At 34.5% G+C, this 25,794-nt stretch overlaps 1 protein-coding gene across 1 annotated transcript in view; it reads left to right on the forward strand.

The window, feature by feature from the left end:
* The window catches only part of LMF1 (lipase maturation factor 1), a 731,135-nt gene that overhangs the window by 44,637 nt on the left and 660,704 nt on the right, over positions 1-25,794 (forward strand). Inside the window, exon 2 of the mRNA XM_044677651.1 lies at positions 20,187-20,496. Coding sequence (XP_044533586.1) covers positions 20,187-20,496 — 310 coding nt within the window. The remainder of the gene's footprint in view (positions 1-20,186; positions 20,497-25,794) is intronic.

Raw genomic sequence — 25,794 nt, forward strand, 5'->3', positions numbered from 1 at the left:
GGGGGGGGGGGGGGGGGGTGAAGGGGAAAGTAAGAGCATAAACCATGTAACCATGTTAACTTTTCTAAAATATAAATATTAATAAATGTTTAAAATAAAAAAATACATTTAGCAGGCGACTTGTAAATAATAGAGAAGGATACTTCTGGGAGTAGAGCCAAGATGGTGGAGTAATCCAGAGCCAGCTCTGTGCCACCATGAGAATCCTCTCCACCCAAGGTTAAAATATCACCACAAAATGAATACAGGAGTGAAAGAACCAAAAAGGAGAAACAAAGAGACATGAAAAATCATTATATTGAGACGGGAAGATAAGGGTGGTGACAGCAGTGTTTAAACTTTACTCTCATCATAAATGGCTCAGAGAGGGTAAAACAAGTATACTCAGTGGGGTATAGAATTCTATCTTACCCTACTCAGTGGGGTATAGTATTCTGTCTTACCCTACAGAGAAGTAGAAGGGGAATAAGACAAGTGAAGAGGGAGGTAATTAGATGGAGGGAGAAGGGGGAGGGGTGACAAAAAGCAAAATACTGGTGAGGAGGAACAGAGAGAAAGGAAATAGAGCAGGATTTAAAGGGGATAATATGATGGAGGGCAATACACAGTTAGTAATCATAACACTTAATGTGAATGGGATGAATTCACCCATAAAATGGAAGTGGATAGCAGAGTGGATTCAAAACCAGAATCTTACTATATGCTGTTTACAAAAAATACATTTGAGGCAGAGTGACACACAGAGTGAAGGTAAAAGGCTGGAGCAGAATTTATTATGCATCATCTGAAGTAAAAAAAGCAGGAGTAGCCATCATGATACCAGACAAAACTAAAGTAGAAATTGATCTGATTAAAAGAGATAACAAGGAAATTACATTTTGCTAAAGAGTACCACAAACAATGAAGTAATATCATTACTAAACATTTATGCACCAAATGGTATAGCATCTAGGTTACTAAAGGGGAAATTGAATTTCTTATTTATTTTTTGGTTCGCTTTATCTAGTTCTGAAAGGGGAAGTTTGAAATCTCCTACTAATATGGTCCTACTATCTATTTACTCCTTAAGCTCCTTGTTTTATCCTCTCTGAGCCCTTTATGATGTGAGTAAAATTTAAGCATTGCCAATCACCACCCTTATCCTCCCCTCTCTATAATGATTTTTCACGCCTCTTTAATGTTATATAATTTACCACATTCTCTCTCCCTTCCCTTTCAGTGCAACCCTTTCTTTCAGCCCTTGACTGATTTTTTTGTATAATTCATATGCATACATATCATATCATACATACATATTATTCTATAGCATCATATTTACATATATAGCATATCATCATAATCAGCTTCTTCTCCACCCTTTTTCTGACTAAATTCCTTTCTATCTTCTCTACTACTAAAGGTGATTTTTTGAGAATTACAGAAATCCTCTTTCTATGTAGACTTATAAACATTTTGACCTTAACGAATCCCTTAAATTTTCTCTTCTTTATTAGGGCTTCCTTTTAGGACTTCTCTTGTGTCTCATGTTTGGACTTCCGTTTTTTTGTTTAGGTCTTGCTTATTCCTCAGGAATGCTTGGAAATCTTCTATCTTATTGAATGTCCATTTTTACCCCTGAAAGAATGTACTCAATTTTGCTGGATAGGTGATTCTGGGTTGTAAACCCAGATCTTTTGCCTTCCTAAATATCATATTCCATGTCTTTCGATCTTTTAATGTAGAAGCTACTAGGTCCTGCATGATCCTGATTGTAGCTCTATGGTATTTGAATTGTTTCTTTCTGGTTGCTTGAAGTATTATTTATTTGGCTTGGTGGCTCTTGAATTTAGCTATTACATTCCTGGAAGTTGTCATTTGAGCATTTCTTTCTGGAGGTGATCTGTGAATTTTTTCAATTTCAATTTTATTTTTTTGTTCAAGGATCTCTGGGCAGTTATCTTTGATAATTTCTTGTAATATGATATCCAAGGTTTTTTCTTGATCATGGCTTTCAGGTAGTCCAATAATTCTCAAATTGTGTCTCCTAGATTTATTTTCTAGATCAGTTGTTTTTTCAATAAGATATTTCATTTTTTAATAAGATATTCCTTTGATTCTGCTTTATTGTTTCTTGATTTCTTATGAAATCATTAGTTTCTAGATGGTCAATTCTGACTTTTAAAACCTGATTTTCCTCTTTCAGTTTTTGGTTCTCCTTTTTCAATTGACCCATTTCTTCTTGTATTACTTTCATTTCTTCTTGCATCAATTTAATTTCTCTTTTCCAGTTTTCCTTTGCTTTGCTTAATTGGTTTTTGAAGTCCTTTTTGAGTACTTCCAGAATCTGTGTCCAATTCATATTTTCCCTTTGGACTTTGTGTGTGTTTCTTTTGCTTTCACGGTCCCCTTCTATGTCTGTACCTTGATCTTTGTCTTCAAAAACTTCTTTAGAATTAGGTGCTTTTTTGTTGTTCCCTCATTTTTCCTATCTAATTATAAGTAGGTTTGGTGGGAATGATGTGATGGTCTTCGGGCTGAGAGCTCTGAGATCCCTCTACCCCTGCTGATTCAATTGACCCTGGAGATGCTGATAGCTTAAAGACTTGCCTCAGGCTTAGGTGTAAGCTTTTGATCTCACTCTGATCTTGATCAGGTCAGAGGCTAAACAAATTCTGGTCTCAGACTTAGTCTCATGTTTTTGGTTTCACTGCTTACTTAATTCAATCAGGCACACCTTTGATTGTCCTGTCTTGGCGCTCTACCCTGAGCTTTAGGCAAAAAGATCAGTACTGGGGCAGCTGGGTAGTTCAGTGGAGTGAGAGTCAGGCCTAGAGACAGGAGGTCCTAGGTTCAAACCCGGCCTCAGCCACTTCCCAGCTGTGTGACCCTGGGCAAGTCACTTGACCCCCATTGCCCACCCTTACCAATCTTCCACCTATGAGACAATACACCGAAGTACAAGGGTTAAAAAAAAAAAGATCAGTACTTAGTACTTAGTACTATCATCTACCCCAAAGTGTGAATTAATTCCTTGTCCCAAACCTAGACTAGAATTCCCTGGGTTGGGGCTCTAGATTTCTCCATAGATTTGACATTTTAAGGGGTATGGGTTGGCTTGTACCTCTATTTGCTTAGGCAAGGTCATAGGGTCTGAATGTTGACATGAGCATAGGTTCCCAAACCTAGGACAGCAGGTGTGGGGTAGGGGTGTGTAGCTCTTTCTTGGCTTAGTCTTTCCTTCTTTCTATAGCTTCTTGCTTGGTCTGCTCTCCTCTCACCCCAGTGCCTCAGATGTTTGTTGCCTACCTTTTGGGTTTTTCTTTTTTTGAAAGTTGTTTCACTCTGTCTCCTTTTTGGTTCTTTCACTTCTGTATTCATTTTGTGGTTATATTTTAATCTTGGTCAGAGAGGATTCTCATGGTGGTACAGAGCTGCTGAGAATTATACTGCCATCTTGTCTCCACCCCCCTGGAACTCCTGGAGTTTTCTTGACAAAGAGTGGTTTGCTATTTTCTCACCCAGTTCATTTTATAGATATAGAAACTGAACCAAACAGGGTTAAGTGATTTGCCTAGGGTTTTGCAGCAAGGAAACATCAGAGGCTTGAGAGTAATTAGTATTTTTTTTGGAGGCTTTGGATGCAGCAGTATTGACTTTGTTGTTGTCTTCTGAGTTTGAGTCTACCCTGTGACCAAAATAGCTCCCTATATTGAGTTTCCTTTTTTGTTGTTTGCTCATTTTCCTGCCCATTTCTTTTCTTTTAGTTTAAAAAACTATTAACTTTGGGCTCTGTAACTATGGTAAAGGGAGAACTATTTCAAGTTTCAGGGTCTCGATATAATTGCCTTTGGAATTGGCATTGGGGATCTCTTTGCTTTTAAGAAACAATTAATGGAGGATTGCAAAATGAATTTAAAAACAAATAAGAGGGGCAGCTGGGTAGCTCAGTGGAGTGAGAGTCATGCCTAGAGACAGGAGGTCCTAGGTTCAAACCCGGCCTCAGCCACTTCCCAGCTGTGTGACCCTGGGCAAGTCACTTGACCCCCATTGCCCACCCCTACCACTCTTCCACCTATGAGACAATACACCGAAGTACAAGGGTTAAAAAAAAACAAAAAAAATAAATGAGAGGTAAAAGAAAAATTAGGAGAAGAAATGAGAATGATGCAAGAAAATAATGAAAAAAAGATTCAACAGTTTGGTAAAGGAGGCACAAAAAAAACCACTGAAAAAAGTATTACTTTAAAAACAGAATAGGCCAATTGGTAAAAGAGTACAAAAATCCAAAGATGTGAAAGTTGTTAAAAAGCAGGATTGGCTAAATGGAAAAAGATATACAAAAATGCACTGAAGAGAAATATTTCTTGAAAGACAGAATTATTCTTGTGGAAAAAATGATACAAAACTTCACTGAGGAAAAGAATTCTTTACAAAGTAGAATTGGCCAAATGGAAAAGGAGGTACAAAAGTTCACTCAAAAAAATCATGCTTTAAAAATTAAATTTGGTCAAGTGGAAGTTAATGACTCTGTGAGAAACAAGCAAACAAAGTCAAAAGAATGAAAAAATAGAAGAAAATGTGAAATATCTCATAGGCAAGAAAAGTGACCTAGAAAACAAATCCAGGAGAGATAATTTAAGAATTATTTGACTACCTGAAAACCATGATCAGAAAAAGAACTTGGACATCATCTTTCAAGAAATCATCAAGGAAAGCTGCCTTGATATTCTAGAACCAGAGGACAAAATAGAAATTGAAAGAATCTACCCACTAATCACCTCCTGAAAGAGATCCCAAATGGATAACTCTCAGGAATTTTATAGTCAAATTACAAAACTCCCAGGTCGAGGAGAAAATATTGCAAGCAGCCAAAATGAAACATTTCAGATATCATGGAGCCATGGTCTGGATAACACAAGTCTTAACATCTTTTACACTGAGGACATGGAATATGATATTCCAGAGGGTAAAGAAGCTAGAACTTTAACCCAGAATCACTTGCCTAGCAAAATTGAATATAATCCTTCTGGGGGGAAATGGATATTCAATTAAATACAGGACTTTCAGACATTTCTGATCTGAAAAGATCAGAGGTGAAAGGAAAATTTAATACAGAAGAGTAAAATGACAAAATTTGGAGGGGATGTGGGAAAGCTGGGACATGAATAAACTGTTGGAGGTGTCATGAACTGATTCACCAGATTTGTATTTATGCCCAAATGGCTATAAAATGGTATGTACCCTTTGACCCATCAATATCATTAGTAGTTTTGTATTCCAAAGAGATAAAAAAAAGGGGTGGGGAGAAGGAACTATAGGTACACAAAAATTTAAAGCAGTTCTTTTTAGGGTGCCAAAGATTTGGAAAGGGACATCAATTGAGGAATGACTGAGTAAGTTATAGTTTATGATTGTAATGGAATACTATTGTGTTATAAGAAATGACAAGCAGGAGGGAGCTCAGAAAATCTTGGAAAGACTTGCATGAAAAGAAACCGTGAAATAAGCAAAACCAGTAGAACACTAGAATCCTTTATAAGGGAATATATTATAGTAAACAACTGTGAATAACAGCTATTCTCAGCAATACAATGATCCAAAACTATCCCAAAAGATTCACAATTTTAAAAAATACCATCTACTTCCAGAGAAAAAGAACTAAGTCTGATTCTAGACTAAGCAACTTTTTTCACTTTCTTAATTTTTTTTCCTATTTGAGTTTCTTTCAACAAAAGGAATAAAATGGAAAATGTTTTACATGAGATTGCTTACCATCTTAAGGGGAGTGGTGGGTTGAGGAGGGAGAGGGAGGGAAAGAACTCAAAACACGATATTCTTTGAATAATGTTTGAAACTCTTTTTACATGTAATTGGGGGAAATTCATTAAATTTAAGAAATTTAATTTTAAAACTTTCTAAGTGTTGGGTTTGAGTTCCCTTTTTGTACCAATTTTTATACGACTACTTTTATAGATGTTGTACTGTTGTCTCCTTTTTTCTGTTGTATCTCACATTTAAAAGTATCAATTCATGAAGGAAATAATATGTATAAAAGCAGGGACCCATGACAGAAGTTTTCTTGGGTCCTGGCTAGTGTGCAAATTTGTTTTGCTTGACAATGCATATTTGCTTCAAGAGTTTTCCTTTTTTGCTTTTTTTTTTCCCCAGTGGGGAGTGGGTGATATAGTAGCTTGGAGGAAGAGAGTGGCTGACAAGAGATATGCTAAAAAGAAAAAAGAAAAAGAGGATTTTCGAAGCATTTGAAAATGAGTAGAAAAGAATGTAATTTCTTTGTTTATCTCTTTTGATAAAAATAGAAGAGAACAGAGGCAAGGTCCCAAGAAAACATAGGCAAACTGGACAACTTGTTACAATTATATAACTAAGTGGGAAAAAGCTATGTATAATAGAGATTCATGATTTCATGTTTAATCCTTCCTCTTTTTTAATTCTATTTTGTATGAGGAAATTTTCATTTTATTTGATGCTTAAGTCACATTAAAGAAAGAAAAAGAAAAACCAAAAAAAGAGTTTCTGTGTGTATGAAATCTTGTGGTTCAAATTTTATCCTATCTTTCTCCTGATTGTTCTCTTTCCCATTGGCCATGCCATCTCATCACCGGATCCATGCCACTCTTACTCTTTTAATTGTTGCTAGGTCTAGTAGTGTGCAAATTCCTCCTTTTAGTCCAAGATATAGTGGTGCCCCAGTGCATCAACTTTCCTTTTACCTCAAGTAAATTTATTATGAAGTTCCCATTCCATTTGCAGGCATATATATATATATATATATATATATATATCTTTCCTTTAGGAAATGTTCTTTGATGTGACTCTTTACCTCTAGATTATTAAGGCTCTCTTCCCCTATTCCCTTCTCTCGTCCCTCCTCCCCCCAGGTATAATCCCTTTTTCTGTCAATTCTAATGCAGTCCCATTTCTTGTTGAAGTCACATCTTCTTCAAACTTGTTGCTGTAGGAGTTGCTTATTGTACTGTTCACCAACTGACTTTGCAAGTTCACATCATCTATTCCCCTCTGGGTAAACTTTTCTTATGCCCATTTATGAACCTTCCTACTTTGGAATTTTTCCCCACAAAATATGTTATTTCACCTGTAGGAAGATTATGCATTTTAGTCCATGGTACTTCAGTTCTATGCCTCCTTCACTTATTTCTTTAATTTTTACTTGCCTCTTTAACCCTCTGTGCTTTTTATCTCAAGATGATTTCTCTTGCCTCTTTAAAAAAAGTCCTATCTAAATATGGGATAATTTATTGTAATTCAAATTCTTTCTTTGGTAATTGTACTTATTTTTCTTTCTTGTGTTTTCACTGTGAATTGAGTATTCTGCTCATTTTTCTCTTATTGAAGGAAAGTAGCAAATGCTTCTCCTGTTGAATGCCTATCATTTTTGTTTTTGTTGATTAAGCTTAGCTTTGCTGGGTATGTTATTTTGACTTTTCTTTTTAGAATATTCATTTCATTCCCAGCTTTGATTCCTAGTGTGTGTTTGCAAAGTCTTGTCTTTTATATATGAAGATCTTTTTCTTGACCACCTGTAGAAATTGATGTTGGAGAACGGAATTGCTAAATCTAATTCTTTATGTCTTGGGATTTGAAGCATAGATGGCATTTTCTTTAATTTTTACATCACCTAAATTTCTTCTTCTATCCTTCTCTCTTCCCCTTCTCAGAAAGCCATCCTGTTTAGCAAAGAATATTTTAAAAGTTAATGTTAAAAAGATGAAAAAGAAAAAAAAGTCAGCAAAACCAATCAATACATTGGAAAAAAATTGAAAACGTAATTCTCAACATTATTGGACGTTTTAATTCTTCAAAGGAGTGAGGGAACAGATCTTTTCATATTTCTTCCTTGAACCTCTTTTGTGCTTTGTAATTTCACAATATTCACCCTCAGTTACTTTTAGTTTGATCTTTCCTATTTACATTGTAGTGGTCTTTGTATATTTTGTTTTCTTGGCTCTGCTTACTTCACTCTGAATCAGTTCATGCAAGAGTTTCATTGCTTCTCTGTATTTATTATATTCATTATTTATTATAGTACAGTAATATTTCATTACATTAAGTACCATCATTTATTCCATTCCCTAATCGATGAGCATGTATTTTGTTTCCAGTTATTTGCTACTACAAATAAATGATATCACAAATATTAAGATTTATATCTTTTTTTTATCAGTAACTTTCTTGGTTTAGAATTTTTTGGTTAAAGGGTATGGACATCTCTCTCACTTTATATGTATTATTCTAAATTACTTTCTAAAACAGTGAAACCGTGATGATAAAATTTGATGAGATAGATTAGTGATGTTTCTTTTTTTCTTAAAGCTCTATAAAGCACAGTAAGAATTAAGGATATTTAACATGATCATAAGTAGGAAAGCATGTTTTCTGTGTTCAACTACAGTACTACCTGAAAATTCCAAGAGGAATCTCACAGTTCTATAAACATTTTCTAATTTACCTTTTTTTCCCACAACCCCTACAATATTGATTTTCCCCATATTTTGTCATTTTTGTCAATTCACTGAGTAGAAGGTGAAAACTTTGTTTTGATTTATTTTAATCTTATTGGTAATTTGGAGCATTCTTTCATATAGTTGTTAATAGTCTGCAATTCTTTTGAGAACTGTTCATATCTTTTGACAACTTATCTATTGGGGAATGGCTTTTGGTCATGCATACATTCATTCATACATAATACATATATACATGTTAGTTGTCTCCATATCTTGAATACCATACTCTTAGTTGAGAAATTCTATCCTTTTTTCCCTCTACTTGACTATTGGATTCATATGCATTTGTATATTAGTATTTTTTGTGTGCAGTAGCTTTCCAGTTTTATATTTTATATAACAAAAAAAACTTTTTTATTAGTTACTTTTATTAGTATTATTATTATTACTAATAAATTTGTAATTTATTAGTAATTAGTAAAAAAGATTAGTTAATCTTTTATTGGTTAATAAAGATGCCCAATCTGTTTCTCTTCTAATTTTTATTATATTATCTTTAACATGAAGCCATCTTCCACTTTTTAATTTAATGTGGAATATATAAGGAGTTGGTTTAAACCTAATTTCTTCCTGATTGTTTTTCAGTATTCCGAGGAGTTTTTATCAAATTGTGATTTTTCCTCCTAAGTAATTGACCACTGGTTAAAATCAACATCTATTCCTTTTTCTATGTGGGAGGTGTATGGACAGTGGGGAATGCTGGCCAATTCTCTGGGTAGAAGGGGTATCAAAATCTCAGCCCCAACCATAAGCCTTCAAGGTTAGTTTGTGGGCCATTTCTGGCATTATGGTGGCTATTTGGGAGAGGAGGTTCTGAGTGAGCACTTTAAGGAGTAGTATTCTCCATTATTAATTCATAATTTTTTAAAACCTCATTTAAGTCATATTTTGGAGGGTGTCAGTGGATTCTTATGTAATTGTTTCACATCTGGAACAAAATTACCCCTTTTGTGGGTTTTTGAAATTAATGAACTCTTAAGAAAGTATTTGGTCTGCCTTATTGGTCAGATAAGTCTTAAGCTCTTCTTTAAATTTTAAAGAAAAATTTCAGTTTACCTTCCTTCATCTGTGCTATTTAGAGATACTTATAACAATATTTATATAATTATGTGATATTTAGACGGCCCTCTAACTCCCTCTAACAATGTAGATTGCAAGCCATTCATTCTAACATTTCCTTTCTGATTCTCATTTGTACTCTTTGCAAGAGAATTAACTACCCTGGACTTGATTTCCTCATTTGTAAAAAGAAGTTCTTGAACTAGATTGCCTCTGAGATCCTTTCCAGCTCTAGAACTAGGATCCTACATATATATTCCAATTAGCCATATTTGCAAGTTTTTAATTCATTTCATAATTCCTTCCATACATTCTCCAGAAGGAAGCTTCCAAATATGTTCAGGTCCTTTCTATATATCTCATTAAAGAAATTCCTTATTAAAGAAATTTCTTTTAGAATTTTCAATTTGTTTTGCAGTTGAATACAGATACATGCTTCTACAAGTGCTAAAATCTTTAGTTCTTATTGTGCTTTTGAGAGCTTAAAAAACTCATCATCAGTCTGTCTCATCTAATTTTACTATAATAAGGTCACTGTTTTATTAAATTAATTTTTGACTGCTTCTTGAAAACAATCTAAAGAATTTCTCTATGCCTTATAATTTTGTTTGTTTATCCTCAGATTTGGGATTCTCTAGCTTGAAGATGTCATTAAACATCAGGTTTTGGTGATAGGATGTAATAGTCTCTTGCAGTAAAATGTTAATATTAACCATTCAGTCAATGTATTTGAATTTCTACTGTGTTCCAGGTATATTCATTATACTTTTCCAATTGATTTTTTGTTGTTTGTCATTTCTCTTGCATTGTCAGTGTGCAAAGCAAATGTTTACAGCTCTCAATCTTTAGGGCTTTATATGTTTTACAATTAACATATTTATGTAATGTAGCTTTTCTTGCATATTTCGTTATTTAGGTAGAAAATTACTGGAAGTATCACCAAGTTTGATTCCACTTTCTTGCATATTTAGCAATTTGTCTTTATGCCCTGTGGGGCTTAGTTCCTTTTTTGCATGGATTGATTCTTTACAAAAAAAGAAAGGAAAAGAAGAGGGGAAAAAAAGGCTTATAAAATGAATGACTGCTGGATGTGTCATAGAATGGGATAGCCTTAAGTAATGGAGGGGTTTCTTAACATAATACATGTTCCTCTAGTTTTCTGGGAAAGCCATATTGCTCAAACGGGACTTTGATCAATTATTTCTTAATCTTTTGGTGTTATCTTGCCTACAAGTAAGATTGAGTATGCTTATCAATAGCTGCTTGTAGTATTTGGCTACTTGGGGATATTGAATGGAACATACTTTTTGGTGTTGCTCATAGAGCAAGAAGAATTCTAGGTCTGGGAGACATAAGATCTGTATATATTTTCTATGCCAGTGAAATACATATATACTTATATAAGGCATATTTGTTATATAATTATGATGCATATTTTAAATTAATTCACTTGAAAATATTGCCAAATGGAATATATAATTTAAAATTCCACTAGGATTTTTTCTGTATATAACAATTCTGCTGACTGACTCTCTGTCCACACACATACAGACACACACACATACATATATTATAAATGCATTATGTATTGAATTCTATCATGAATACATACATATTCACATATATGCATTGGTACACATGTACTAAATATTTACATTCAGGTCTATAAAATTATTTAAATTATATAATGTGATTACATGTATGGTATGATTTATAATATACATGTGTGTTTACATGCACATGCATATACATGTATGTATGTGTACCTTATAAGATAGGAGTAACTTCTTAATTTGAATAAACTCTGCCCCACTTCTCATTAAGAGTTCTGTCTGAATATTTGGCTGGTGTAACATTTGCTTGATGAAATGCTAAGAATTCTGAACTTGGAATTTTAGCCCCTGGATTCTGGTCCCATTTCTGTTACTTCTAAGTCATATGAGTAAACTATGTACTTTGCATTTATTTTATGAAGAAAGTACTTTATAAATCTCAAAGAAGTCTATAAATGTGAGCTGTTATTTTTGTGTAAGATGTTTAGTAATTACAGCATCTCAGAATTGGAATTCTAAAATCATCTTAGAGTCCATCTAGTTAAGCACTTAATCTGAACAAGCACAGTTGGAATTCATCAAGTGAGTCATCCCATTCTACTTCTTGTCAGTTTTAATTGTTAGAACATTATTTGTTTATTTGTTTGCTTTCAAATTCAAGCCTAAATCTCTTTCTTTGCAGCTTTCACCTGCTTTTTCTTCTCATTTTTCCATTGGGGTAAAGCTGAACAAATCTGTTCTCTCTTCTATATGATTGTCCTCCATATTCTTGATGAAATCTATTATACCCCGCCCTGTCTTCTGTACTCTGTGCCAAACATTAGCTTAGTTCCTTCCATCCTCAGATGATATTTTCTAGTCTCTTAAGCAGTTAGGTGGTACAGTAACTCAGAAAAACTTGAATTTAGATCCAATTTCATGTACTTGCAAGCAGTGTGACCATTTATCTTCTCTCTGCCTGTTTTCTCAACCTTCTAATATTGTTGTGAGATAATAAAATAATATTTATAAAGTGTTTATTACTGTGCCTCACACATACCAGACCCCTTAATAAACTTTCCTTACTTCTCACCAAGTATTATACAAATGTAAATTATTAATTTTAATAAGCTAAGAAGTATTTGAATATAGCTCTAGAAACATTTAGAAGAGTATGACATTTTGTAGTATCTCAGATCTGGTACTCACTTTTTAGTTATATTGGTGATAGTATATTTCTATATCTACACAAAGAAGAGAATAGAAGATATGCTGAGTTAGCATAGCTTAAAGGAGATCTTTCTTCTACCATTTGAAATCAAAGATGTGACTTAGTATTTGTGGCCTCTTTTTGAGGACTGCAAAGAAAATTTTAAAAGGAACTTGGAGTTCAAACCCGGCCTCAGCCACTTCCCAGTTGTGTGACCCTGGGCAAGTCACTTGACCCCCATTGCCCACCCTTACCAATCTTTTCCATCTAGAAGACAATACAGTACAAGGGTTTAAAAAAAAAAAGGAACTTGGAGTACTTCTCAAAGTAAAAAGCAGTTTTTAACATTTAAGGAAAATACTTGTCTTGTTGGTTCCAGGATTGTTACCTTAGTGTTCCAGTGATAAAATTGCTTCTTAAATTTGTACTTTGAAAGTGTTGCTATTTTTCTGTTTTCTTTTTTGGCTCAAATGTTGTGATTTATGGCTTTTCTCTATATGCCAGTTTATAATAATGTTTTTTCTTCTAAATTGCTATGTCATGTGCAATATTATATGTCTAGTGTATACTTTATGCAATTTCCATAGTGTATATATATTTTACAATTCCCTCTTCCCTTGTTTACATTGCATATGGAACAGGGGCTGATTTAGATTTTTCTAAACTGATTAGCAGTTATAGATTGTGTAGCATTTTGAGGGAAATTTGATTATCACTTTTTGAAAATTGTATAGCTTATTGCTGTGTTAATTAAGGTAAATTATGCCTTACCAGTGCTTTTTTAGCTCAGGCTTCCTTTTAAAACAAAACCAAAGTACAAGATGATTGAAATGGCAATGCCTACTTATCTCAGTTTACAGGCATATTTGCTAACCTCTTAGTTGCTTTTTGGAGAGTTTGAGGAGAAAAATGGTACCAAAGGATACATAACATGTTGCTTCATTTTATGTTATTTTTGAGTGTCCATTGGTTCTTAAACTTTATAGGAATTTTGTTCTTATCCTTCCTTCCAGTCTACCCTTGTTCTAATGAAATGGTCTTCTTGGTTTTATAAGCTTTTCTGTAAAATGCTTTTAGTTTATAAAGAGAGAGAGAGAGAGAGAGAGAGAGAGAGAGAGAGAGAGAGAGAGAGAATAGTTATACCATTTAAATACTGCTACAACATGTACTTCATTTTATTTTTTACTATTTGCAAGGTTTCTGTGCAATAATGTAGAAGTTTAACTAGGTTAAACAAAAGCCACTACCGAAAACAACAATTCTGAGTTGATCCACTTTTAGTATTTCAGCATTTTGTCTGAAAGGGAGAACAATTAAATCTGATTCAATTACATTTTCCAAGTTGAATTTTTTTAAAAAGGTAATATTTATGGAATATTTTGAATTATTTCTAACTGAAGTTGAAATCCCTTTGTACTTTTTTTTTCCAGCAAGCCCAATTGGAAAAGGAGAGATATGCAATAATAACTTAAAGGGTAACTTGCCAATATTCTCAATGGTTATCATTTTTTGAAACGTTCATTTATTCTTATCTATTCACAGCCATTTTTATATTACTATAGTGAAGGGAGGAATAACATTTTCATTTCTCAATCTGAAATTTTGTCCATTTTCATGTTCTCAGATTTTAATTTGAGGTGTCAAATCACCCATTTTACTTCTCACTTCTTACACTTATTCATCTCTTACTTTTCCCTCAGGTACATTAAAAAATGTAACCAATATTTTGTACATGTCCAAGAATCACACATATTTTTAGCTTCTCAGTATAAAACTTTCTGGGGCTAATATAGCTCTATTTGAAAAAAATGAGAAAAAAGAAAAAAATGAGAAGTTTTTAATAAAGCATCTTGTGGCCAAATGAATTTTTTCCTTCAAATGAAGAGCAGTGTTATTTTGACAGTTTATAGAAATCAGTGTGTTAAAATTCACATACAGCTCTAGATATAGTCTATACAATTTATAAATTTTACTTTTCAAAAGTTGTTTTTAAAAAATCTTAGGTAAGATATTTTGTTATGTATAACAGTGTAAGAGAGCCAGATCTTAATCAAATGGGAAATTCAGCTATGAAGCTGTTACTAATTAGATCGGGGGTTGCTAAGGTTGATGACCTTTTGGGGCTTCTGATGACCTATGACAGGAATCACAAATGATTAAGAATAGGGATTTAGTATCTCATTCCCAAACTATTTAGTATTCCTAGAACATGCCCTATCATTTCTTGCCCTTCTGCCTTCACATATGTCATTCCTTCTTATAATGTCTTCCTTACTTTCTTCACATAATTCATATTCCTTCAGAGTTTATTTGGTATGTCATTTCTTCTAAGAAAGTTTTCCTGTTTGTTCCAGATTGTTTTCACAATCTCTCTCCCTGGGAAAAAAGAAAACAAAACACTTTATATTTCCAATTTAGCACCTTGGTATTAAACATATTTTATAGTATCTTATCTCTAGTAGACAATAATACAAAAGAAGAGGGGCTGAGTTGTATTCTTTTTATACATAATACTGTTAAGAATACCTTGTCTTTAATAGTTCTTGATAAATGTTTCCTGAATGATTGGCAGGATATACAATAACAAAAAATAGTTGGATGTGGTAGTAGAAATTTAGGATTAGAAATTCATTTTATGCTTCTGTTAACTGGTGTGAATTACCATTAGTTTTATGATTATTCAGTTAGACAATCATTGGTTTGGTCTTTATGATCCAACTCTTGCTTATAGTTTAGGAAATTAATGCAAATGTTGCTATTGGAAAAATAACCTAGTCACTTTGGACAAGTCATTTCCTATGTTGGTCCTCAATGTTCTATTTGCATGGTAAAATGATTGGATTAGATTATCTCCAAAATCTCTCTTAGCTTTAACATTTGATTGTGACCTAACATTTTGAGAATGTGAGAGAACCAAAGAGTGAACCATTTTTTTTTCTTCCTTGGTACATCAAAATTTAGCTTTATTAATTGAGGGCTTGTAATATCTTAAAAAACCTCTGATGCTTATTCTGACTTGTTTAGTATTTTGCTAAAGTAGAAAACCATAGTGACTTGGTAAAATCACAATTTTGAAGACCAGAAGCATTTTAAATTTCTCTCTCCTTAACCCACTTTTATTAAAGGTGGATGACCCTGGAGGCCTTGGTGAGTTGGAGCCAGAAATATTGCTTTTACTACAGGAGTCTTTTTAAGAGGACTGAACCCCCACCCCGCCAAAAAAAATCTCCAACAACCCCTCCCCCAAAATTTGCTTCATTGAACCAAATCACTAATTTTGAAATGAACTCTCCATAGCTCCCATAACAACTCACAGTATGAATCTGCATATTTTGTTGGGATTTGTTCTTTTAGGATATAATTCTTTTTAAAGTAGTAACTGCTTCCTTTATATTTATATCTTCACATTGAGAAACATTATTGCATTTTGTGAATGCATATATGTGAACATTAGTTTTGATAAGAATAATAAAATTATTATTAGGCCAAAGGAAAAATTAGAATTGTCAAGCTTTTATGTGGGGAATCTGGCCTCCTAATTGATGTGCCTTCTGTAGTTTCTATTATCTGAATCAGAGATAAGAATAAATAGTGGGGGCAGCTGGGTAGCTCAGTGGATTGAGAGCCGGGCCTAGAGACGGGAGGTCCTAGGTTCAGATCCGGCCTCAGACACTTCCCAGCTGTGTGACCCTGGGCAAGTCACTTGACCCCCATTGCCTACCCTTACCACTCTTCCACCTATAAGTCAATACACAGAAGTTAAGGGTTTAAAAAATTAAAAAAAAATTAAAATAAAAAAAAAAAGAATAAATAGTGATGAAAATTAGAATCTAAGAAAGGATTTCTAGAAGTTGTTTTCTTTTCTTCTGAAGCTAAATAAAAGCTAGATTTTGATCTCTGGAGGTCTTAGTATCATCTTTAGAAATATAATTCTAAACTCTCATGATCGCTGTTAGGATGTTAGTGAAAATGTGAGAATAATGAACCTTATGTGATAGCTCTCTTATATGTCATATTTTACATTTTATAAAGTCCAAGTGTTGTGACCTTTTATAGATAAAAGATACCCAGAATTAGCAAAATAAAATAGTCACATATCTAACTGATCTCAGATCCAACTGCAAAATTCTTCTACAAAAACCCTTTTCTGATGCCCCTTAATTCTAGCTCCTTTCTTCTGTGATTATCTCTAATTTATACTTTATGTATCCTATTTTTACATAATTGTTTTCATGTTGTCTCCTCCATGCATTAGACTGTGAATGCATTGCTTAGCACATTGTCCAGCACATAGTTAGGGGAAGGGAAAAAACATTTGGTAAGCACCTATTGTGTGACAGCTACTATGCTAAATCTCATTTGATCTTCAAAACAACTCTGTGAGGTAGGTGTTGTTATTATCCTCTTTTAGCTTAAAAAATGTTTATTGACTGACCAAATTGGAAACAATGGGTTGCAAAGAAGCAGATTTTGTTTCAAAGGCATGCTTATTGTTTGTTTTTTTTTATCTGAGGTTTTCACATCCTTACAGTAAAACTAGCACCATTGTGGAAATACCTTATTCCAAAACTTTTTACTTCCAAATTGGAGAGGTCTCTGCCAGATTACAGGTTAGATTTAAAACTCAGTGTCTGAACTTCCAAAGTACATATTAATAGGTTGATACTAATACATAGTCTGACATGGACCCCTTTAATCAATGGTTCCCAAACTTTTTTGTCCTACCACCCCCTTTCCAGAAAAAATATTACTTTGCCCCCTGGAAATTAATTTTTAAAAAAATTTAATAGCAATTAATAGGAAAGATAAATGCACCTGTGGCCATCACTGCTTCCCTGGATTGCTGCAGCACGGTAGCGCCCACTTTGGGAATCACTGCCTTTAATGATAGAGGGGCTGATGGAAAAGATTAATTCACATGGAGGATCTAATGGAGATAATATGCTATCAGAACAACAATGGGATCATCAGGGATTGGTTGGTTAATGAATTTATTATACAATAGGAACATTCCATATGTAGAACCCAGAAAGAGTCAGAATTAAAAATCCAGACCCATGTATAATATTATAGTGAAACAGGCTTGTCTGTAGGAATTCCTAACTTACAGACCTTTGGCTTCCAGACCTTCCCCCCTTACCTGAAGGAATTCCTTCCAGACCTTCCCTCTTACCTGAAGGAATTCCTTCCAGACATTCCCCACTTATCTGAAGGGACCACCCACCTCCCAGACCTCTCCTCTGCTGGACCACCTACCTTGGAGACATCTCCCTATCCCACCCTCTGCTGCCTACCACTGTATAAATACCCAGCTAAGGCACAGCTTGTGGTTACACATCAGACTTATGACGTGAGACCCTTGGCTTAAACTAAGACAATAAAGTCCCTTTGTATCTTGCATTGGTGGTTCAGACTCAATTACTGAGATAATTCTCCCTGCACATCACATAGAGATAACTAGCAGCTACCTCAGTAACCTTGGGTACATTAGTACTACTGTTGCCTGACACAACCTTTCTTTCTTTGCATGTGTTCTAGTAGTGAAGGTCTATAGAGAGAGCTGGTCTCTCTGAAGCCAATGGGATCTGGTCTTTCAACAACCTAGTCACAGACCTAATCAATCAATTAATAATAAACATTTTTAAGCAACTGCTATGTGCCAGGCACTGAACTAAGTGCTTTTCCTCAGTTATGGAAAGGGGGCATCATAAATTGGACAGTTCCTTAGATGAAAGAGAGACCCCTTCTGGGTGTTTATGATAGGATTACTAGTGTCATGATAATCCCAGCTCTGTTTTTTACTATCTGTGTGAACCAGAGTAGTGACAACTTCTCTCTGAGCCTCAGTTTCTTACTTTGTAACATGAGGAGATTGGACTAAATAATCTCCAACATCTCTTTCAGCTTTAAGTCTTATAATAGTATGATTCAAATCCAGGTCTTCTGATTATAAATTAAGTGCTCTTTCCTTTATAATTATACTGAGATGTTAATGATAATCTGATTTATAGGGAGAAATGCTTCTTATTGGTTATAGACCTTCTCAATCTAGTGTGTCCAGAACAGAACCCATTATCCTTTCCCTTACACCCATTCTTCTTCCTAATTTTCCCATTATTATTGAGAATACTATCATGTTCCCAGTTACTCAGACTCATCAATTTAGGGGTCTTCCTTGACTCCTCACTCTCTCTTATTCTCCATATTCAATTAGTTTTCAAGTCCTGTCATTTCTACTTTCATAAATCTCTTTTACAGTTATCTTTCTCTATTTTTGACACTTCAACCACCCTGGTCTAGGCCCTTTTCGCCTCATACCTGGATTGTTGTAGGAGCCCACTCATTGGTCTCCTTGCCTCAAGTTTCTCTGTAGTCAATTCTCCACTCAACTGTCAAATTTAAACTTATCTTCCTAAAATACAGGTCTGACCATGTCAATTTTCTCTTTATTGTGAGTGGCTCCTTAGTTGCCTGCAGCATCAAATATAAAATCCTGTTTGACTTTTCAAGTCCTTCATAACTGGGCCTCTTCCTTCTTTTCCGTTCCCTTTTATGTACTCTCTGTTCTAGTGACACTGGCCTCCTTGCTGATCCTCACATGTGATATCCTATCTCCCAACTCTGAGCATTTTCACTGCCTATTTCTGGTGGAACTCTGTCCAACCTCATCTCTCCCTCATGACTTCCTTCAAGTTTCAACAAGTGCCCCACCTTTTACAAGATTTCTTAGTTGTCCTTAATCTTAGTGCATTCCCTTTTCTTAGTCTGGTGTGTATACCACAAATACATTTGGAAGATGTTATGAAATCCCAAAGATATGAAAGTGTTTTTTGCTATGGATCTTCTACTTGTATTTCAGAATTATTATATATGGATTTAGTGAAGTCAGAGAATAGAGTTAATTTATTGTCAATTATATATTTACAAGTAAAGGCAAGCATAACTTAAAGATATAAATAATATTGCAAATTGTACTATCTTTTAGAGCAGGATTTTAAAACATTTTTTGTGTCATAGATACCTGGTGAAGTCTGTGGTGTTCTTTTTAGAATAATGCTTTTAATTGGATGAAATACAATAAATAAGATTAAAAAGGAAACTAATTATATTGATATACAGTTATCAAAATATTTAAAGATTAATTTAATGAATCTTAAGTAATCTCAGATAACTCCATTGAAGTTCTATGGTAAAGTCATTAAAAATATCTTGTTATTGGGGGCAGCTGGGTAGCTCAGTGGATTGAGAGCCAGGCCTAGAGACAGGAGGTCCTAGGTTCAAATCTGGCCTCAGACACTTCCCAGCTGTGTGACCCTGGGCAAGTCACTTGACCCCCATTGCCTACCCTTACCACTCTTCTGCCTTGGAACCAATACACAGTATTGACTCTAAGACGGAAGGTAAGGGTTTAAAAAAAATATCTTGTTATTATAATTAAAGAAGTAAAAAATGAAGACAAAGTTCTAGATTTAAGGATTTCTGAGTCAGTTTTCTTTTTTGAAAGAAAGGTGACAGATCTTTTGATTGGGTTGTCTTCAATATAATAAGAAATTTGGGGAGCTCTTCCATATCCCCCCAAATACTATTTCTAAATGGTCAATAAGTTAAAATATGTTAAGCCAGAAACTATAGTTTATCTGCTTTGGAAAGAAGAGCATATTCAACCTATCATTTCTTTCTGATTTGTTATCTGTCCTTTACAACAACTTCAGAATTTCTTAAAACCATGGGCTAAAACTCATTGACCTTTTTGTTTCCATTCATACTTCCTCACTTCATTTATATGTCTGAGCAATTCTCATTGGACTGAAATAGCTGGTTTTAATACATATTTCATATTCCTTCTTTGTGTTTCCTTTACAGTTGTGGCATTCTTGGTGGCTTATAATCAAAATAAACAATTGATTGGAGAAAAAGGACTCCTGCCAAGCAAACTGTACCTAAAGCAAATTCAGCAATACTTCAGAGGTAAATCTGCCTGGGATTCCTTCAGTTTTTCTCCAACAATCATCTGGTTCCTGGATTGGTCGTATATGGACTCCATCTTGGATTCAATATCTCTTCTTGGTCTAGGAGTTTCAACTTTCATAATGATAACTAGTTGTGCAAATATGATTCTCATGGCTATACTCTGGATTCTCTACTTTTCGCTGGCCCATGTAGGACAGATCTGGTAAGTGGAATAAATAGCACCCTTTTTCTACTATCCCCAAATCTATGATCTTTGAGAATTGCTATATTTAACTATTATCTTAATATGGTATGACATATATAAGTTGAACTATATTTTCTCTTTATAGTGAGATCCTTTTTTATTTGCATGCATGTTTTGAATGAGATGAAATATTTACAACTTTGTATTGAAAACATTTTTCCATCTAGATCTTGATGCCTCTTATTTGTCATGAAGAATGATCCTGTAATATTAAAATCTATATCATCAGAATGATTTTTTTAGTCCTAATAAAGCTGAAAATCCTGATAAAAGCTGTATACCTATTGTTCAAAGAACAGTAGCCTTATTTTAGATGGAACAGGTGATAAACTGGACAATTTCTGAAAGAGGATAGTCAGAATGGTGCCTTATGAGGATTATTTAAACTAAAAGTGATAACTTACAGAAAGAAGACATGGAAGGCGGTGGGATATGATAGGAATATAAGAATATCTGAAGGGATATCAAGGGAATATATATCAAGGGAGTATATCAAAGGAAAAATGATATTGGACTTGTTCTACTTGACTTCAAATGATAGAACTAGGAGAAATGAGTGGAAGTCACAAAGATTCCCACACATTTAGATTTTATGTTTTAAAAAAAAAGATTTCTAGCAGCTTTATCCAGAAATGGGCTGCCTTGGAGGGTAGAAAACCTTTTCACTCAAGGTATTCTAGTAGTTAAAATGACCATTTGTTAATAATCAGATTTGCAGCTGAAGTTTCTTATATGTGTTGTCTCCTTCTATTAGAAAGTGAAATCCTTCAGTGCAGAACTTTCCTTATTTTTCTATTTGCAATTCCAGGGCTTAATATAGCGTTCCACACAATGATCTTCTTCATTCATTCATGTTGAATTGGGGCTCTTTATTCAGATAAGCATTAGATATAGTGGCTCTGAGATTTTTTTAGACTTTGAGATTATGTGATATCTTTTAAGAATCACATAGATGGAATCACAGTTCCTATCAAATACTGAAGCTGGAGAGCATAAATTCTCTCATAGGCACAAATAAGTTAACTCTTTTTTTCAGAAGTATAAGTATAGAAATGGTTTTTTGTAAGGCATTGATAAATGGTACAATAAATAGAGTGCTGAATTGGAAATATATGAGTTCATATCCAGCCTTAGACACTTACTAGATGTGTAACCCTAGAGAAGTTACTTAACTAGTTTACCTCAATTTCCTTATCCATAAAATGGGGATAAAACAGCACCTGCCTCTTGGGGTTGTTGTGAGTTTCAAATGAGATAATAATTGTAAAGCACTTGACTAATACATAGTAAGCAACAAATAGATGTTAGTTATTAACCGTTATCATTATCATTATTATCATCATCATGCCTCCAAGACCCTTTTTTCATAATTACATTCTATTTTTATAAAGATAATTGAATTTTTAGTTGGATATAGTAATTTAATCATTATTGTTAAAGTTCTTATCATGTGTTTACATTTTTATAGGCTAGAAGAAGGCAGAAAACCCTTATAGATCTAGAATGTTTCAGTTTTTATTGTTGCCTTGGCTGAGATCATGGTTGCCAAGCCACCACAGCTGGCTTTTTTGAATTCACCAGAGGCATAATAAATTCTGTTCTAGCATCTCATTTCCTTGTATTTTTTAATACAGAATTAACATGAGGACCTTTTTCACCACCACTACCCTATCCCCAAGTTAATTGTATGTGGTGAGGAAGTCTGTTCTCTTTCAGTTATTGCCTTCATTGCTCATTCTTCATAGCCTTAAACTGATCTTGCTAATGTTCCACACTTTTCTCCCTCTCTACCCTCCTCTTCAACTTTCAGTAATAGGCATATTACAGCAAAGGTGTGACCTTTTCTCCACAGGGGGTAGAGGTGTAACATTCTTCCAGAGTAACTGAATTGCTGCCAAGAAGAAGAAAAAGCAGCATTACGCAAAATGTGCCAATTTAAAGGCTGTCAAATAGCTACTGTTGTTTTGTTTCAAATGTGAGGAAGGTTGTTTTCTCTGTGTGACACAGAGAATGCAAATATATCTTTTTTTGTTGTTTAAGGTGGTTCCCATTGTTTCAAAATATAAGGAATTATGATAATATTGATGACATAATTTATGGGATTGATATTTAAGTAAAAATAAAATTAGGTTTCGACAATTTAGAATCATAAAATTTTTACAATCATTAAGTCAAAGGAATTTGAAGCAGAAGAAAAAACTTAAAGATCATTTATTTGAATTTCTCATTTTACATGTAGGAAACTAAGGTGTAGAGGAGGAATAATTTGCCCATTTTCACAGTGCTTATTAATTCCAGAGCCAGGAATAGGACTTAAGTCTTCTGACTCTTTAAGTTCAGTGCTTTTTCGACTATGCCACAGAAACTCTTTAGTAAATTTCAAGGTATGTGCAAATCTCCATTCTTTTCAGTCCCTATCCATCCTGTCTCTATTGCATGATATTATAGACCAGTCTTGGTGGACCTTTTAGAGATGGAGTGCTGGGCCTCACTCTCACCTCACCCCCAAAGAGTGTGTGCCATGCCCTGCACCACTCAGAGACCAAGTGCCATGTCTACCCTCCTTTCTCTACCCACCAGCCCACACAGGAGCGGGAGGAAGCACTCCCATTGAACTGCTGGACAGAGAGACAAGTGAAGTGAGAAATGTCCTCAGCTAGTGTAGAAAGAGGGGAGGGGAGTGGCCTGAGTGCTCTGCTCCCCTCCAGCTCAGGTGCCTATGAACTGCCCATCTTATCCCCTGTGTGCTCCCATTGGGCTATTGGGCAGAGGGTCGGGTGATGTGAAAAAATGTCATCAGGTGCGGTGGAGAGGGGGAGGGGAGCAGCTCCTCTTGAGTTCCTCTGCATTTTTAGTAACAAACTTTGTGGGGAGAGGGTGGTGTGCGTGCTCACAGATAGTGCTCTGTGTGCCATCTTTGGCATATGTGCCATAGATGTTATAGACTGTCTGCTTCCTAATACCTTTTCCTCCTTGAGTTTTCATGCTCTGATCTTCCTGCTTTTCATACCTGTCTGTATGATTCTTTTCCCTTCCTTTTCAGAAACATCTTCCTTGTTCTATATCTTAGGTATGGAATACCTCAGGGCTTTGTCCTAGACCCTTTTCTCTTTTACTTCTACATTCTATTTCTATGCAATTTCACTTGCTCTGATGGGATCATGAAGAGGACCCTCAAATTTATAAATTCAGTTCCATTTTCTATTTTGACCTCTAGTCCTAAATCATCAATTTCTTATTGGAAGTATCCAAATGGATACTCTATAGGCACTTTAGACTCAATATGGCCAAAAGAGAACTAGTTTTCTTTTCTCCTTTACGATCTCCATTTCTTAACTTTTCCATTAGAGGTTCCATAAATTCATCCAGTCATTCAGGTTCACAACCTGAGTTGTCTTTCTTTCAATAAGTTGCTTTCTTCCAATGAGTTACTAAGTCCTATTTATTGTACCTCTGTGATATGTCTCACATATTTCCCCTTTTTATCCCACTCACATAAGGATCATACTAGCTTAGGTCCTCATAACTATTTGCCTGATATCTTAGGCCAGATCTGTGCTGGCACTGAATGAAAGTTCAGGATTGAGGGAGAATCAATGAACCAAGTAATGAAAAATATCTTTTAGTAAATAATACTCATCAAATATATAAATATATAAATTTATATAAATAAACATATTTATAAATGTGTCTATCTATAAAACATCAAATATAGAAATAAGCAAGACCTAGTTATATATATATATGTCTCTGTGTGTATATATGTACATATATATATGCATATATATCCCTTTGTCAAATGATACCTTCTCTAATGCAGGGAGTGAAAGGAGAGAAGGTAACATGTTACCTGGGTATTTTAATGTAACAAACAAATAAATAAAGGTTAATTTTTAAATTTAAATTTAAATTTTGAATATTTTCCTCTAGTTACATGTTTCATGCTCTTTCCCTCTCCCTCAAACCTCCACCACCACCCCTGTAGCCGATGCATAACTCCACTGGATGGCTCTACATGCATCATTGATCAAGACCTAATTCCACATCATTGATAATTGGTCTAGAGTTATTGTCTAGTGTCTTCATCCCCAATAATATCCCCATCAGCCCATGTGATCAAGCAGTTGTTTTTCTTCTGTGTTTCTACTTCCACAGTTCTTCCTCTGAATGTGGCCAGTTTTCTTTCTCATAAGTCCCTCAGCCTTGCTCTGGATCCTTGCATTGCTGCTAGTAGAGAAGTCTGTTATGTTCAGTTGTACCACAATGTATCAGTCTCTGTATACAATGTTCTCTGGAATCTGCTCCTTTCACTCTGCATCAATTTCTGGAGGTCATTCCAATAAACATGGAATTCCTCCAGTTCTTTATTCCTTTGAGTACAATAGTATTCCATCACCAACAGATACCACAATTTGTTTAGCCATTCCTCAATTGAAAGACATTCCCTCATTTTCCAATTTTTTGCCACCACAAAGAGCAGGGCTATAAATATTTTTGAACAAATCCTTTTCCTTATTATCTCTTTGGGGTATCAACCAAGCAGTGGTATGGCTGGATCAAAAGACAGATAGTCTTTCAAAGCCCTTTGGGCATAGTTCCAAAATGCTATCCAGAATGGTTGGACCAATTCACAACTCCAAAAGGTAAATTTTTAAAAAGTTACTTAAAACAAAAATAATATACACTGACGTGTTTAAAGATCTAATCTCCCTTCTTGATACTGATTTATATATGATTCACCAGAAAAGTAGGCCTTAGTACACATAACCTATTTCAGTTCTGGGAGTCAATAATTGAGTGCTAGACATGTATATTAAATTATTAAATCTATATGGCCTAGTTAACTCCTTGTGCTTAAACTATTCCACCCCCTAACCCTAGTCCTGTCAATGATTGTGATGGGACTAACCAAGACCATATTTGAAGCCTAATGTTCAACTACTCAGACCTCAGTTCTAGATATTAGTGAATAGTACTTCCATCAGGAATAATAGCACTCTGAACCAAAAAAAAGTAATCATAGCCAAAAGTACAACCATTTCCGAGTGAGAATAGTGTTTGCTAAGACAATAAACTAGTCTGAATTGTACAGAAGAGCTGTAGGCTAAAATGAAGATAAAGCCTGGAGGATAGCAATTGGGAGCTTAAAGCTTACTACCAGAAACAGAAGTACTAAAAGAATATCTCTATTCCAAAATGACATCCAAATGAAGAAGCTAAGGGTTTATAATCCTTTAGCTGGCAACTTGTCCCTTG

The sequence above is a fragment of the Gracilinanus agilis genome, chromosome 1, assembly GCF_016433145.1.
Source record: "Gracilinanus agilis isolate LMUSP501 chromosome 1, AgileGrace, whole genome shotgun sequence".
Taxonomy (NCBI): domain Eukaryota; kingdom Metazoa; phylum Chordata; class Mammalia; order Didelphimorphia; family Didelphidae; genus Gracilinanus; species Gracilinanus agilis.